The sequence below is a fragment of the Pterocles gutturalis genome, unplaced genomic scaffold (genome assembly GCF_000699245.1).
Source record: "Pterocles gutturalis isolate BGI_N339 unplaced genomic scaffold, ASM69924v1 scaffold18866, whole genome shotgun sequence".
Taxonomy (NCBI): Eukaryota; Metazoa; Chordata; class Aves; order Pterocliformes; family Pteroclidae; genus Pterocles; species Pterocles gutturalis.
This window is the reverse complement of record NW_010103436.1, coordinates 50,194-65,048: the sequence shown is the minus strand read 5'-3', so window position 1 is coordinate 65,048 and position 14,855 is coordinate 50,194. Positions and strand designations below refer to the sequence as shown.

Genomic DNA, 14,855 nt, shown 5'->3' with positions numbered 1-14,855 from the left:
TGCCCCAGGGTTAGGCGAAGATGTCCATCACACCTCAAAGCAGTCCCCCAGGGTTAGGCGAAGATGTCCATCCCACCTCAAACCAGTGCCCCAGGGTCAGGCGAAGATGTCCATCCCACCTCAAACCAGTGCCCCAGGGTCAGGTGAAGATGTCCATCCCACCTCAAACCAGTCCCCCAGGGTTAGGCGAAGATGTCCATCCCACCTCAAACCAGTGCCCCAGGGTCAGGCGAAGATGTCCATCCCACCTCAAACCAGTCCCCCAGGGTCAGGTGAAGATGTCCATCCTATCTCGTCAACTCTCTAGCAGTTTCAGGCACCTGGGGAAAACATACCTGGCATGGGATGAGCACCCGACCCTCCGCTGCAGCACCCCGACAGCTTCCAGCCACCAGCACTTCCCACATGGAACTTACCAAAGCGTTTATGAAAACAAAACCAGCAGAAAACCTTGGATTCTAGATTTTTCTCACGGGGTCTGCTCTCTCTGTCTTCCTGAGAGCACAAGGATGGCAGTTTACTATTTAATTGTTAATTACACTTTCTTGTTAGATTTCAGATGCTGAAAAATGTTTGGGGATTTATTCTTCTGTGTAATTAAGCATAATGATGAAACACAGTTTTGTACCGCACTGCAGTTTTTGTTAAGGTTATTCATAATGGGGAAAGGCTAAATAGGTTGAGTTCATTATCGTTACAGAAAGAAATTGAGGTGACCCAATCAAATTAATGTGAAATTAAGTGCAGCGAGGCTGATAACTCCACGCAAGTCAGGAGTTCAAATAAAAATAGAAGAGACCATCTACAAAGCAAGAAATTACAAGCGAGCAGGGAGTCAAGCTGGAATTACTGCAACCGGGAGGTGGCAAACACACGGCGATGGCAAACAGGGCCACTGAGAAAACAGTGAAAATGGATAAAGAGACGGGCAAAGATTGTAGGATGGAAAAGGAGAAGCTGGAGGAGGAAGGGATGAACATAAAGACGGATTTGAAATAAATGGGTAGGGACAGTGCTTGTTAAGCTAACGAGATTTATTCCTCTGCCCAGAAATTCTTATGTCCTTACAAGACAACATCGAAGCAAGGTCTTTAGTTTTACTTTTCCCGGGTTTATCGCTTGGCCCTGAATGTTATTTAACAGCAGTGAGTGCCACCAGTTTCACTGCGAAGCTGGACTTAATTCAAAATCGTTAAATCTGGTGGAAGCTTTTTCCTCTTGATGAAGACATCCTGAAGAAGCTGCTGCTTCTCTAACAAAACATGGAAGTCGGGAACCCTGGCAGAACAGATGCCACCAAAATACCTGCGGGTAGAGTAGGGACAGGGAGACAGCATTCCACAGGAATAACGGCGACTGGGATGGCTGGGATGCACAGCCACAGTTTAAGGGATTTAATTTTATGGGAAATGGTTAAGATAATGACATGAGCCATCTCTAGAAAACTCTTGAGTGCTCCCACAAGATGATGCGTCATTACCTGCGATGAGTTTCCTCCCAAGTCTTTCCCAAGTCCTGTAACACTTGTTGTATCACTCGGGGCCAAAGCAGGGACCAGCGAGACCCCAGCAGCGCTGCGCTTGCTGGAAGGGGCTGTGCTGGGGACTGCCCTGCTGGGACACAAGGCAAACACGAGCTCGGACCATCAGTTTGAGATCCTGTCCCCAGCTACGCAGTTTGAACAGCACTCGGGTTTTTAAAGGACCGGCCAAAACACCACAAATCTCTCAGTGCAGCTGCACAAAGTGACTTTCCCCCTGGCTCCCCACTTTGGGATGCCAATTCTCACCCCTTCTGCCCTCTCCCCATGAAACACAAACTGCTTCTCTTTGCCTTGAAGGTCCCACAGCTTAGCTTCTCTCCATCCTCACCTCTAATTCACCCCTATGCGGATGGGGAGCATTTGGGATAAAGCTTCAAGAATGCATTCGACATGAATTATTATTCCCCTTCTAAACGGATTACAAAAATCCTTTTATTACAAAATATTAAAATGTTCAAATTATTGGTGTGGAAAAACATTTCCTGGAGGTAAAGTTTTTAAAAATTGAGGTTTTAATCAGAAGGATAATCCTTTCTGGATAACATTTCCAGTCTTGTGAAACATCTAGATACAAATTGCACGGAGGCCTGCCTGTGCTGCAAACAAAGGAAGATGCTGCCTGTAAATAGCTTAGAGGACATCAGAAGACGCTTCTCTCATCAGCAATCTTTTTTTAGCTTAATATAGCTCCTCTCTGCATAAAACATTGACATTTTTGCAATGTTGGGACCCAATGGTGCGAATGCTGATTGTCATCCGAAGATGCTAGCGTGTACCTTCAAAAAATATGCAAGAACATTTTACAGACAGTAGTTTTCCTTGCCTCCAAAATGCTGTATCTTAATATTTCATACTTATATATATTTAAATGTTAGTACCACTGGATAAATGCTAACATGCTTTTATGCTAATGCAATCACTGAAAATCCAGATAATGTTGTGTATTGGCATATACTGTTAGTGAATTATGGATACCTAAATGTACAATCCCACATGCCTAGCAATTATTTTTGTTAGTGCATTTAACTTTTATTTGCAATCAGAGCACTTGAGGATTGTTCAAATGAAGTTTACTTTTGCAAACTGCTGAATGGAAAACATTTTGTTAAAGGTTTAAAAACAGTGAGACCGTGATGAGGTTGCAGAGTTGCCGTAAGGGCACCGCTCCGAAAACTCTACCAGATGCAGTGATGTTTGATTTGGTCACAGACTCGGCAATTAAAACCCAATTGCCTAAAATGAAGGACATTTCAGAGAAACAAGAGATGAAATCGTGATTTCTGCCCTATCAGGTCACCCTCTTCCATGGGTGCTCACAGCCAGGGGCAGATGGGTGCCGGGAGGACAGCACCCCTCCCGGCAGCACACAGCCAACTAGACCCCGGGACCCTTTGCTTTGAGGACCGAACTCTGCTGTGCTAAGGTTGCTTTGCAAGTCCAGCTTAAGCCAAATAAATAGGAACAATACCAGGAGGGAGGAATCCTGAACTGCTGCTGCTGTACCTTCTCCTCCTACCGCCTTTGCTGATCCAAGGTCTTGGCCAGCCACCTGGCACGCTGGCTCGAGAAGCCGATCCACCTGCAAACCCTTGTATCCCAATTTGGTTTCCAAGCACAGCTCAGCTCTCCGAGCCAGGTCCCAGCCGGACTGCGTGCAGGCAAGGCTTGGGTGATGCAGCTGGCTGTTCCACCCCTCACCCGCTCCACTACCTGATCAGAGTTAAGGACAAAGCACATCTGGAGATGACCTGGTTGTTTTTAAGAGTTGAAAAATTCTGGATCTGACCCAAGACTGTCCAGTATCCGGTGGTTTTCTCCTGCATACAGATAATGCCATGAACTCCCTCTTTCAGATTCAGCTGTGCCAGGAGTTAATGACCTCCTGGGCTGGGCTGAGTTCCTGGTAAGATCATGCCCCGATCTTCCTCTGGAAGCTTTGCCTGGCTTGACACCGCTGGCCTGAGCCAACCTGGCTGGAGAGACCTGGGAGGTGAGCAGCAGACCACTGCCTCTCCCCCAGGCAGGGCTTAGCATCCAGCGTGGGATGTGATACCAGCCCTGGGCACATGAGGACAGATCAGATCGTGTCCCTACAGCCCAGAGAGCTCTGGCACCTCTGGGCATTTACTGGAAAGTCCTACCACCTAGCTGAGGCCCCTAGGAACAACCACCAGGGAAGGAAATAAACAACCACCCCTCAGAAGAACACAAGGCATCAGAAAACGCTCAGTGTGAAGTGTTTGAAATGCCCCTGGCAGTTTAAACGGAGCACGGAGTAAGCTGAGAAAATGTATGAACAAACAAATTAAGCAGATCACACAAAGCAGACAAGTTGGCATGTAGGTGTCTATTGAGAAAGCTCAAGCACAGCAAAGGGAGAAAAGCAAACCCAAAAACCAGGCACAATATTCCTCATGTTTTGGAACTGAGCTCCCAGACAATACATCATCCAAACCACCCAAAATTACCATCTGTCAGGATGTCCTTTAAAGAAAATAGGTCTGAAAGTTTCCAAAGCATATTTTAACATTGTCATATGAGAAAAGAGACTATTTATGTCCAAAGAAAAGCACTTGCAATTAAGTGAGGAATGCTATACAAAAGCATTAGTTTTGTGGCCACTGCTACACAGTGGTATCGTGAGACAATGGATTTCTGCAGTCTTGATCATGTCACATTAGCTAAATCAGGAAAGAAGCGATTTAATAGCCTCCATCATTTCACAAGTTACCTGCAAATGTTTCCAGAGCCTCTGCATGATTTTCTCTTTATGAAATGCATAATTAAGAGCCTACATGCTATTACAGAACCCAAGGAAAAAATTACAATATTGTTTCAAACATTAAGATACGCCAGAATACGAAGAGCGGGGCTGTATCTTATTGTGATCAGTAAATCAAGCTCTGTTTCAGTCTATCAGCTGGATCCTGTCCTGGTGTAAGTCTGGAGACGTGCTGCTGTCCATGAGGCCGTATTGCTTCCCACGTGCTGAAGACCAACTGCATCACATACAAGATTGCAAAAGAAATGCAGGTTTGTAGACTATATATTAGACTAAGTGATAAATAATTTATAATGGTGGAGAAGGCAACCACATTTTTAGGCATAGAAATAAGCAGATATAACAGTCCCGACTTTGAGTCTTCACTCTGCACTTCTGACCTTGAAGTCTGGGTCCATTCAACGCATTTCTAGAGCCTCTGCATGAGCTTTCTGCGTGAAAGTGCGGCACACACAGCCTAAAGCCCCAAAGCCCATTAGAAAAAAAAAGAGCACCAATAAACCCCATTGAGCCCACACAGTACCACCTGTAGCACCACACGTTATGCCCTAGCACGAGGCTGACTGCGCTCCTTCAGGCAACAGCCACCTTCCAACGAACCACAAACATCCTCCAGACCAAGCTCCCCTTGGTGCAGCCTGCCGACCATGCTCCTAACCCCGTGTCTGATCGACACCCCTTTGGTTATGTCTGTGGGTCAGAGCTAAAAATCCCTCCAAAGACCACGAGAGTTGCTGTGTTTCCAAAATCAGCATCTCGCTATATCATAACTGCACCATCCTGGAGATCGCCCTGCTGGCACGGGGAAAGGAGAGGCAGCGGAATTACACAAGGAGCCCAGGGAAATCAAGACACAATCATAGCTTTCACACTGAATTACTTCTGGCTAAGTTTAACGAGCCGGGCGAGGACACACTGACAAGAAGACTGGGGTAAGTGGTGCTGCAAGGAAAGGGCGAGGCAGGGGAAAGGACAATTTGGTGTGCTGCAGGATGAGAGAAGCTCTCAGCTCCTGCTATCAGAAATAAATCAAGAGAGCTGAAGAGAAGCACCAAGCCTGCCTGGTCCCCCGAGGTTTTGATCCTCCCAGGCTGGGTGGGAGAGAGCTCACCTGGACAGCGCGGCTCCCAGGACGAAGGCAGCGTGCTCCTTCAGCGCGGCCTCGCTGCTGTTCAGCCCGTTGATCATCAGCTGGAGTCCGCCCATGGCGAGGAAGTCCTTGGCGTTGTCCACCTGGGAGAGAGCAGGTCCCTGTCAGTACAGAGCCCCCAGCCAGATGCCACTCGACAACTCTTCAAGAACGCCTTGCTTCAGAAAGCACAGCGCCTCTTCCCTCCCAGTCTAACCAGCGCTGAGTCTTAAAAGCAATTAAAAATTAAGAAGGAACGACTGTGGCTTCAATTTTGTACAACACCGTCAGTGAGCAGGGGATGCCACGGCTGCAGGAGCACAGACTGCTGGCAGGTGGCTGTTATCACACGCAGAAGGCATCCCTGAAACTCAAATACTTTGATTCGTTGTCAAAACTATTCTCAACACCTATTTCAGTAATTCAGGTGATGTCAAAATCCGGTAAATCCGATGATGACAAAAACCCAGTTCTTTGCTCTCTCACCTGAGCAGGCCTTTACTGGGAACCCACGGAACTGTTGTTCTGCAAATGCAATTAATTAATTGGTGCTCTAATTGTAGCACCAGGCGTTGGGAACGTTTAAGTGCCATCAGCAGCAATGGTGCCCGGGCAGCATCACCCCTGCTCGCAGCGAGGCGCCCGGGCGGCTCTGGGTGATCTTCATGAGTACCGTCAACAATTTCATGTGGACGTGGAAAGAAAAAGCCGGTCCCTGCTTGGCAGGGTCAGCCAGGAGCCTCCCCTCGGGGCAGCCTGAGCAATGATTTCTCTAAAGCAGATGATGTTGGACTAACGGCCAGTAGGGAGAAGTTTAAACGTCAGTGGGGATTCGTCCGGCTTTGACTGTAACCAGGCTCGGGGCTAACCTGCCACAAATCACGGTGGGCAGCTGTTCTCAGAGAGGAGATTAGAAAAGGGCTCCGAGTGGCTCGCAAACAACGTTCAGAGAAACAGCATAAAGTGCTTCAAGTATAAAATTTGGTCCATCGATGTCAAATCGATGCATTTTGTTTTTCAAGGGTTTTGGGGGTTTTATTTTTGTAGCTTAAAAGGGAATCTGACAAACGCTCAGAACCGTGTGTGCAAAAAGTTTGGGTTTAGAATTTCAACATTTCTCCTCCCTGAAAGACAGGGAGACAACAGCACATGCTGGTGGATGGAAATAGAACATAAAATGAGTTATCAGCCGGGCCAACCGACCTCCCCTGCTCCAGCAAGCAGATCCCACAGACGGGGTGGGACAGGACAAACACTGCAACGCGTGCAGGGTACGGCGGGCTCAGGCACCGTGCTCCAGCTCTTGCAGTCAACAGAGACTTCACGGCCAGCGTTATTTTTATCTCAACCATGTACCTCCACCAAACTTGCCCAGAAGTCAGGTATTTTTGGTAGAAGAGAATGAAGAAGCTGCTCAGCTTTGTGTCCCGCAGGTGTGTCTGTACCAAAGCAGGACCTGGGGAGCTGCAGCTCGGCTCTTCTCCCCACCGGGACAATATCCACCCCTGCTGTCCCTCTCAAAGCCAGCCACAGAAAGCCGCTCTCGGCAGGTCTGCTGGGGCCGATTCAGGATTTGCAGCAGCTTTTGTATCCTTTCAGATCCTACTCTTTTAACTGTCCCTATAAACTGGACCTGCCAGTCCTCTTCCCTTTCTGCATCTCCATCTTTGTCTACAAAGCAATCTATGCAGCAACCCAATTTCAGCGACCACTGGGTGCTTTCATTGCTCAGCCTCTGTAAAATCTACAAGGCTGTTTTAACGCTGGAATTGGATGTTGGCTTCTGCTCATGAGGGAATGCACAGCAAGGCAAAAGTTTGCATCCAGCATCAGTCGTGGTAAAACCAACCATTGCTGTAGCCCCGTCAGCACCAGAGTCTTTCAGGCCAGCCCCAGCGAGACCTCAACCGCAGAACAGAAATTGTGCTGTAAAGCTTATTTTGCAGATGTATTTATTTTTTTTTTTTTTAACTGGAGTCTGTTGAGAGAGCTCCTTCCCTCAGTCACCGTTTTAAATCCAACAAAACCCCCAAAACTCAACAACTTGAAGGTACATTAACCTCTCTGGGGAGCAGAGGATGCTGCGAGGCTGCAGCTCGTGCCTCACTTCAGTCCACGGAAATCGGCACAGAAGAAAGCCAAAGATCAAAAGAGCTCTTGAGTAAAGTACACAGGCAAGGTGGGCGAGGAGAGGGATGGGAGAAGAGCAAATATGACAGCCGTTATTCAGGGAGCTGCTTCAGATCGGAGGAGAAAGAAACCGGGGAGGGGAGGGGAGAGAGATGTTAGAAAACGAGAGCGAGGAAGAAGCAGCTTGTCAACCGCACGCAACGGAGAGGAAATTAGCAGTGAGAAATGGTGTAGAGTGTCAGAGGAGGGGAGAGAGGAAGATAAGGAGAGTAAATAATTGAGAGAAAGAGCCTGCAACGCAGGAGAACGGGCCTTGGCTCCGCACACTGCTGTGTGAGCACCGTGAATTCTGTTTATAAATGAGTTATGCTCTGGCCGCTTCACATTTGCATTCGGTTTTTATGCATTACAGATAAGCCAGCAAGCCAAACCTTCCTGCTCTGTCTCCAGGATGGGCTCCCAAACATGCCAAGTCGAATCCTGCCTGATGAGAAGCAAACCAGAGCTGGCAACCAAAAGCTGAGCAAACACAGAGCCCTTGGGCTAGACTCTTCAAGAGCAGGAGAGAGCATCTCTCCTCCGGCTCGGTACCGGCTTCCCCTCCGCTCCCTCGCAGAGAGCTCGGAGGCACGTGCTGCTTCACATCCCAGCGCTCTGGGAAACTCACAACAACACCACGGAGCAGAGAGCATCTTTGGCTTGCAAACCCTGCAGGGCATGGCATTTTCCACCCAACATGTGTTTTGTGTCCTGGAGGCAGCAGCAAGGGAGCCAGGAGCCGAACGATTATCAAAAGCTGTGGCACATCACCATTCCGATGGAGGCTGGGGGAAGAGGGAGCAGCAGAGCCGTCCCCAGTCCCACACACGGGTGCACGCTGCCCTGGGACACCCACACCTGCAAGGCTCTCCGCCCTCCAGCGGCACGGCTGTGGCTCACCGCAGAGGACCCCCAACAAGTTCAGCCCTTCCAGGGTGATGCGGCACAAGCGTCTTTGGCTGCGATTCAGTAATTACATTAAGCCAGTGCTGCTCAAGTCAGAACCAAGCAGAGATAATGCTCTGGATGCATTCAACTGGCTGGAAGAAGAAAGAGGAGGAAAAGCCATGCTGGCTTAGAGACAAGTCATATTTCTTATCAGCTTCCTGCCTGATGAGAAGGTGCTGCCCAGCCATCTGCCCCGACAGCGCGGGCACAGAGCGACGTTGTGATGGATGCACAAAGGAGCCCTCTGTGCTCCCTGCCAGCCTCCCGGCCGTTTCCCCCTTTCTGACCCCTTTGATGCTGGATGTGGTTCCCTTTGATGCTCCAGTCCCTGCACAGGGTGTGGGGACCGTTTCCCCGCTCCTCTCACCTTCCTGGAGCTGTCTGCCCCATCCCACGCTGCTAAACAGGAGGCATTTTATGCTGGAATAGTCCAGACTGTTATTGCTGGACTAGTCCAGACCGTTACGCTGGAATCCAAAGCACCCCAGGGTGTTCGGGGGCTGCTTTTTAGCATGCTGGCCCGCTGCTCTGGCATCCTTAACGAGACAGAATTAGCCCTGAGTATAAATACGAAGCTCTTTGGGCGCCCATTGTTCACACTTATTCTCTGAGTCAGGCAGATGCCGTCAGTGAAACAAAAGCATTGAGAACAAACAGCAAGGAAGCCTCTGCATGCGTATGACAAAGATGTAGTGTGGAAATTCAAGACAAAGAACCCTGGCAAGAACATTTCTGTTAGCTGGCGCATGGACTCCCTCTCTCAGCAGCACATTCCTTCAGCTACCTTTCCCCGAAACACCACCTTTGGTTTCCAGAAGCCCCATTCCAGTGCAAGGTCCTGCACTGGTGTCTCCCAAGTGTTGTTCCATTCACCCTCTGAGATGATAAAGTCACTGACAGCGACACTGGAAACTCTCCCAGTCCTCTCCAGACCCTCCCAGTCGCTGGGGAGGGGGAAGCCCAGCCTTTCCCACGAGGCAGAACACAGCCCCATGCCCGGACACCCAACACAAGCCGCTGCAGCCAAGCAGGAGGGAGGAGAGCAGCGTGTCCAGAGCCTGCGATCAACGGGAGGTAAAAATGTGCGAGCTGAAAGCAGAGCAAGGGAGACCTGAGGAAGGGGGAAAATAGTGTGAGCCTGGGGAAGCCAGATTTCAGGAAATATATTCAACCTCACGCAGGGCCGATTAGCACGGCTCAGCTGATGCTCAGCAACTTGCCGTTCGCCTGAGCCTTCAGCCACTGGTGCCACCGGCCCAGCTGCGAGAGGGGCTCCATGGGCCACTTCGTATGCCACAGACAAAATACAGGGTCTGGGTGCTGTCACCTTCCCTGGTATGAAGACATCCTCTGTGAACTGCTGCAAGGGGATGTATCTGCAACCCCAGATGCTTTCCACAGAAGGAGTGAGAAAATAATTATTTTTTTCAGCAGCCACCACCATACTTACCCAAAAACAGCAGAAAAAACCCTGTTTTGTAACATTAAGCACATAAAAAGAAGAAAAAGAGAGGGCAAGAAAAAAGCCTGGGAGCAGACAACAAATCAGGCAACGCTAACCCCTAGGAAACTGCTCGCTACTGGTACGAGCGATGATTTATTCAAACTCGGATATAAAATAAGCCTGCAGTAGCCCTCTGCTGTCTGTTATTGTCCCAGGATTATGATAATTAAGCAATTTGTATTACCTGAGACCGATAAGAAAAATAAACCTACATTTATGACACCGTATCCCCTGCATTTTACACGGTAGTTATTAAACGCATTTTTGTTACCTGGTGAACATAATATTCAAGATCATAAAGTGCCGCTACTTTTTCATCCAGTGTGGAGGCAGAGCTGTTGAATTTTCCGATTAATTTAACCATAATTTCATAATCTGTTTCCATCTTCACGTTCAGCTTTTCAAACTCCTCCTTCAGCTGCTCGATGGGCCGGAACTTCTTCCTCACCTCTTCCTCGTGGGCCTTGAAAGCAGCAGGAGGAAACCAGATATGAAGGCAGGTGATGAAGACAGCCAAGAAAGACATAGAAAGAAACCCCAGCCCCAGATTTAAGAGGGGAACCTAGCAAATGGGTTTACCGCTGTGCATCAGTGATGCAGGGGCAGCATTGGAGGGTCCTTCGGAGAAGCCCAGGAGCCCCGTTATCTGTCTCAGACCCACCTTGTGCACAAACAAGCTCTCCCCGAGGAGCTAAGCCTGCACCTCGGACTTTGTACACCTCTCCTGCGTCCTACGCGCCTTCCAGAACAATGCAAAGCCCAGAGGCGGGCAGCGCTGCTGTTCCCAGCTTGCCTGCAAGTGGATGTTCTCAAAGACCTGACTGCAGAAAGCCCTGAGCACCCTCCCCGATCTCAGAGCTGACCTCGCTTGGAGCCAGGGACGGGCCTGGAGACCTCCGGAGGTGCTGTCCAGACGGAACCACCTGCTCAAGGAGATCTTAAGGAAGAAATTCTTTATGGTGTGGGTGGTGAGGCAGTGGCCCAGGTTGCCCAGAGAAGCTGTGGATGCCCCATCCCTGGAGGGGTTCAAGGCCAGGCTGGATGAGGCTTTGGGCAACCTGGGCTGGTGGGAGGTGTCCCTGCCCATGGCAGGGGGTGGCACTGGATGGGCTTTAAGGTCCCTTCCCACCCAAACCATTCTGGGATTCTATAATTCTATGATCTCCTTGGATGCATATGAAGCCGCTTTTGTCAAGATGGCTTTATCTCTCAGGGAGACGTTCACACTCAGTGTTGGGGCCAGAAGCTGTCAGAAAGCAAGGCAGGAGCACCAGCTTGCAAGCTAGGGCAGCGGAAGCGCCGTGCCATGCGGCTTGGCCAGGAGATAGCTCATCCTGCAGCACGGCTCGGCTCTCTCATACAAACAGCACCCCAAGGGCTCTGATGAACCCAGAGAGCTGGGGAATGGCAGACGGTGAGAAGGAAAAGGCTCCGCCAGAGATCTGAGAGAGCCGCAGAGCCAGCAGGGACCAATTCTCCAGCACTGGTGGCACCGGGGCAGGTGGGGACAGAGCCTGCTGCTGTAGGGACAGAGGAAGCAGAGAGGCCAGTCTGAAGGTGGGCTGCCCCAACAGCAGGAGAAAGCAAGAAATCCCCTTTTGAAAGGGACTCTGCCACAAACACAAATACTAAAATGCGTTTTTATCCAGGAGTGGTCCCCAGCTAGGGGGTTTGCCTGTCCAGTGCTCCCCCTCCTGGGAACAGAAGCCAAGGGCTGGAGCAATCAGGGGAAAAAAAAATGAGTGATGGAAGTACAGCACTGTCAATCTAACCCAGCCATACAATCAGCGCTCATGACCACTGCCCTAATCACCATAGGTACCGCACGGTAACACTGACCGCCATCCCCACCCCAACCGCCCGGAACTGCTTGTGCAGGAGCATAGATGGGAACACGCTTGGTGTAACTCAATTTACTTTGACACAGTTACTTCAAGGATGAATTTGCTCCCTGCAGGAGTGATTTTAAATGGAGTACTTTAGGTCCATTAGATGTAGCTGGTTTTAGCCCAGCCGCTGGGACAATAGCTATTCTAACAGGGCTTTTTTAATATCACTTATTTTCCCATAATAGAGTATCGGTAATTTTTGCATTTAAATGACACTCATTTCAAGAAGCCCTGCTATCAGTAATGCTGGCTGCTACGTAAATAATCTTACAGAAAACAAAATAATGCCCTGGTGCTGATGATAGGGGGGAAAAAGACTTTCTGCAACTCCAAGACTTCAGAGACTCAACTCCTACCTCAGTTTTCCTCCGACTGAGACAACGCCGAGGCAGCAGGAGCAGCCAGGGCCTAAGGAAATACCACCGAGTGGAAGGGGGAGAAGGCTGGGATCCACCTGAGGAGTCACGTATCATCCCACCAGTGTCATGCCAGTGGCTGGGAACCAGCTCTGAGCCTGGAGAAGGCTGAAGGCAGCACCTACGTTCTATTTTACTTTGGATTCTGGACTATTTGTAACAGCTTGTGTAAGGAAACCCCAGCCCATGCTTAACCACAGCCATTTGGGCTTTACTGCCCAGGACATGCGCTTGGCCACCTAAACCACGAGATCACTTCTGGACCCACTGTGCCAGCGGCATGGGACGCTACATCCAGTGGCTTGTCACCATCACCAAAGCCAGAACGGAAGCACCTCAGCTGCACAACACTTCTTGCAGTTCCCTATGCTTAGGAGGACAGTGAACAGCAAAGTAACTTCCTTTACAAGTACTGTCATACTGCAATTCGTTCCTTTTGGGGTCTGCAGACGTGCCTGTGAACCAAATGGCAGCTGAACAAATAAATCAAAACAACGGATAAAAATACCTCCAAACAATGGAAAGGAAATCAGCCCATGGGTTCACACAAGCGTTTGCAAGTTACTTTTTTGCATTATTAATTCAGGTTTAGCCACATTGGTATCTGAAAACTTAGGGGAGCAGCATCACACTGGAGAGCTTGCTGACTACACCTGCTTTGGGGTCACAGGAGTGATCCCAGAGCTGCAGTCTAGCATCGGTGCACCAAGAAGGGCAGTAAGAAATTCAGTGTCTGGGTGCCTCACAAGGACGGTTCTGTGGGTACCATGGACCTGGTTTGCTAGTTGAGATCCCACTCACTTGAGTAAAGACCAGCAAGCAGCAGCATCTGATGGCTGATCCATTGCTAAACTGCAGATCCCAGCCCACTCCATCACCACAGCCCCTCTTCCCCAACAACCCACAGGACAATTATTACCGAGAAACACCCTGAGCCAAGAGAATACGCTTAAGTACTTATAAGCTGGTTGGAACACCAAGCCTTTAAGTTTGAAATGAATAAAACCGACCCGAACAAAAGCTTTCCATTTTTACAGAAAACCCAGGATCAGTACAAAAAGGGGTGAGAGTTTCCCAGGGAACTATGTCACTAACAGGCTAGCAAAGGCATTTTAGATCCTTATTCACCAGGAGATTAGTCTGCACGCTTTTCCCAAGCAATTACTTTAACCATCGTACTTCTGAGATGCATAACGTAGAGTGTTTGCATCCGTGTACTGTGCATCGCTTTAGAACCAGGGAACTCTCCTTACCTTTCTTTCTGCTTTCTCACTTTCCTTCATTTTAGCCAACGCTTTTTTGAGCTCCTCGGATGTGAATGAACTTGAGTCAACATCCACCTTGCCCAGCCTTGCAGAGGAAACAAAACACAACACGTTACGAGTGAACAATTGTACCCATAATAGATTCATTGTGATACACTAGCAGTGGATAATGCCAGGAGGAAAGGAACTGAGAGCTAGATTTCCATGCAACTCACTTAAAACACACAAGAAAACTCCCACACTCAAGAAAAGATTTGTCCGAGTGCCACATTTTGTGTGTGGTTTGCAGACACCTCACCCTGACAATCCACAAAGGCTCCCTAATCTGCATGCCAACTCCAAAGCTCAAATCCTAACTCAATAAAAATAGCTGATTAGTCTGTGCCTCTGCATTTCATGTAGCAATGCAGAAAAGCAGGAAATGTGTCAGAGGAAAAACAAAAAAGCACCACTGTGCCACTGAATCACTGCTAGGGACTCACAAGCTTTGACACGGAGACGTGCAGCTGAAGTTCTGGTGATCGTCATACACAAAGTTAAGGCAAAGGTAAATCCAAGCAGAAATGACATAAATGCTAAAAAACATGTTGTGCTGCTCTTCACACCTATGTTGTTGGTCGGAGAGTGTTTATCTGGGCACAAACACCCTTGCACAGAAGAAAGGAACGCCAGCTGCTGAGGCATCACAAAGGTAACGAGCCTCCCCACGGAACCAGAGCAACTGCAGAGCGAGGGAAGCGCTGGGAAAGCCCACGCTCTTCGGGACAGAAAGTTCCCCACAGCCACTGAACTTGTCTTTGTTACGAGTGTGTCAAGGGGACAGCCAGCACCAGTGGAACTTTTAAAACAAATTTTAAAATGTGGGCACAGGGAAAGCTGTGTGACCTAAGGAGAGCATCAGCAATAACCCATGTGCCAATGACCGCTGCGAGCCTGCTGACCGCACCGACCTCAACCCAGTGTTGTCTGGCTCAGGTCAACACAAGCAAAGCCCCTCACAACTGCTCCGATGGTTTAAGCTCCAAAAGTAGTTTCAGACTGATTGCTGCAGATGTTTCCAAGGACCAAATGTCATTCAAAGAAGCCATATGGCAAATTTAGTTTCAGTGTCATGGCATGAGAAGCCACAAAGGTGTCTCTGCAAACATACTCCGAGCACTTCTGCTGCCATCCCAAAGGGATCGCAAGGGATGGGGCTCAGTTTCCACTG

At 49.1% G+C, this 14,855-nt stretch overlaps 1 protein-coding gene across 1 annotated transcript in view; it reads right to left on the bottom strand.

The window, feature by feature from the left end:
- Positions 1-1,178: 1,178 nt before the first annotated feature.
- The window catches only part of SIL1 (SIL1 nucleotide exchange factor), a 43,669-nt gene continuing 29,992 nt past the window's right edge, over positions 1,179-14,855 (bottom strand). Inside the window, exons 4-7 of the mRNA XM_010086725.1 lie at positions 13,634-13,730; positions 10,347-10,538; positions 5,437-5,558; positions 1,179-1,305 (exon numbers count right to left, since the gene is read on the bottom strand). Of these exons, the coding sequence (XP_010085027.1) occupies positions 1,179-1,305; positions 5,437-5,558; positions 10,347-10,538; positions 13,634-13,730 (538 nt within the window). The remainder of the gene's footprint in view (positions 1,306-5,436; positions 5,559-10,346; positions 10,539-13,633; positions 13,731-14,855) is intronic.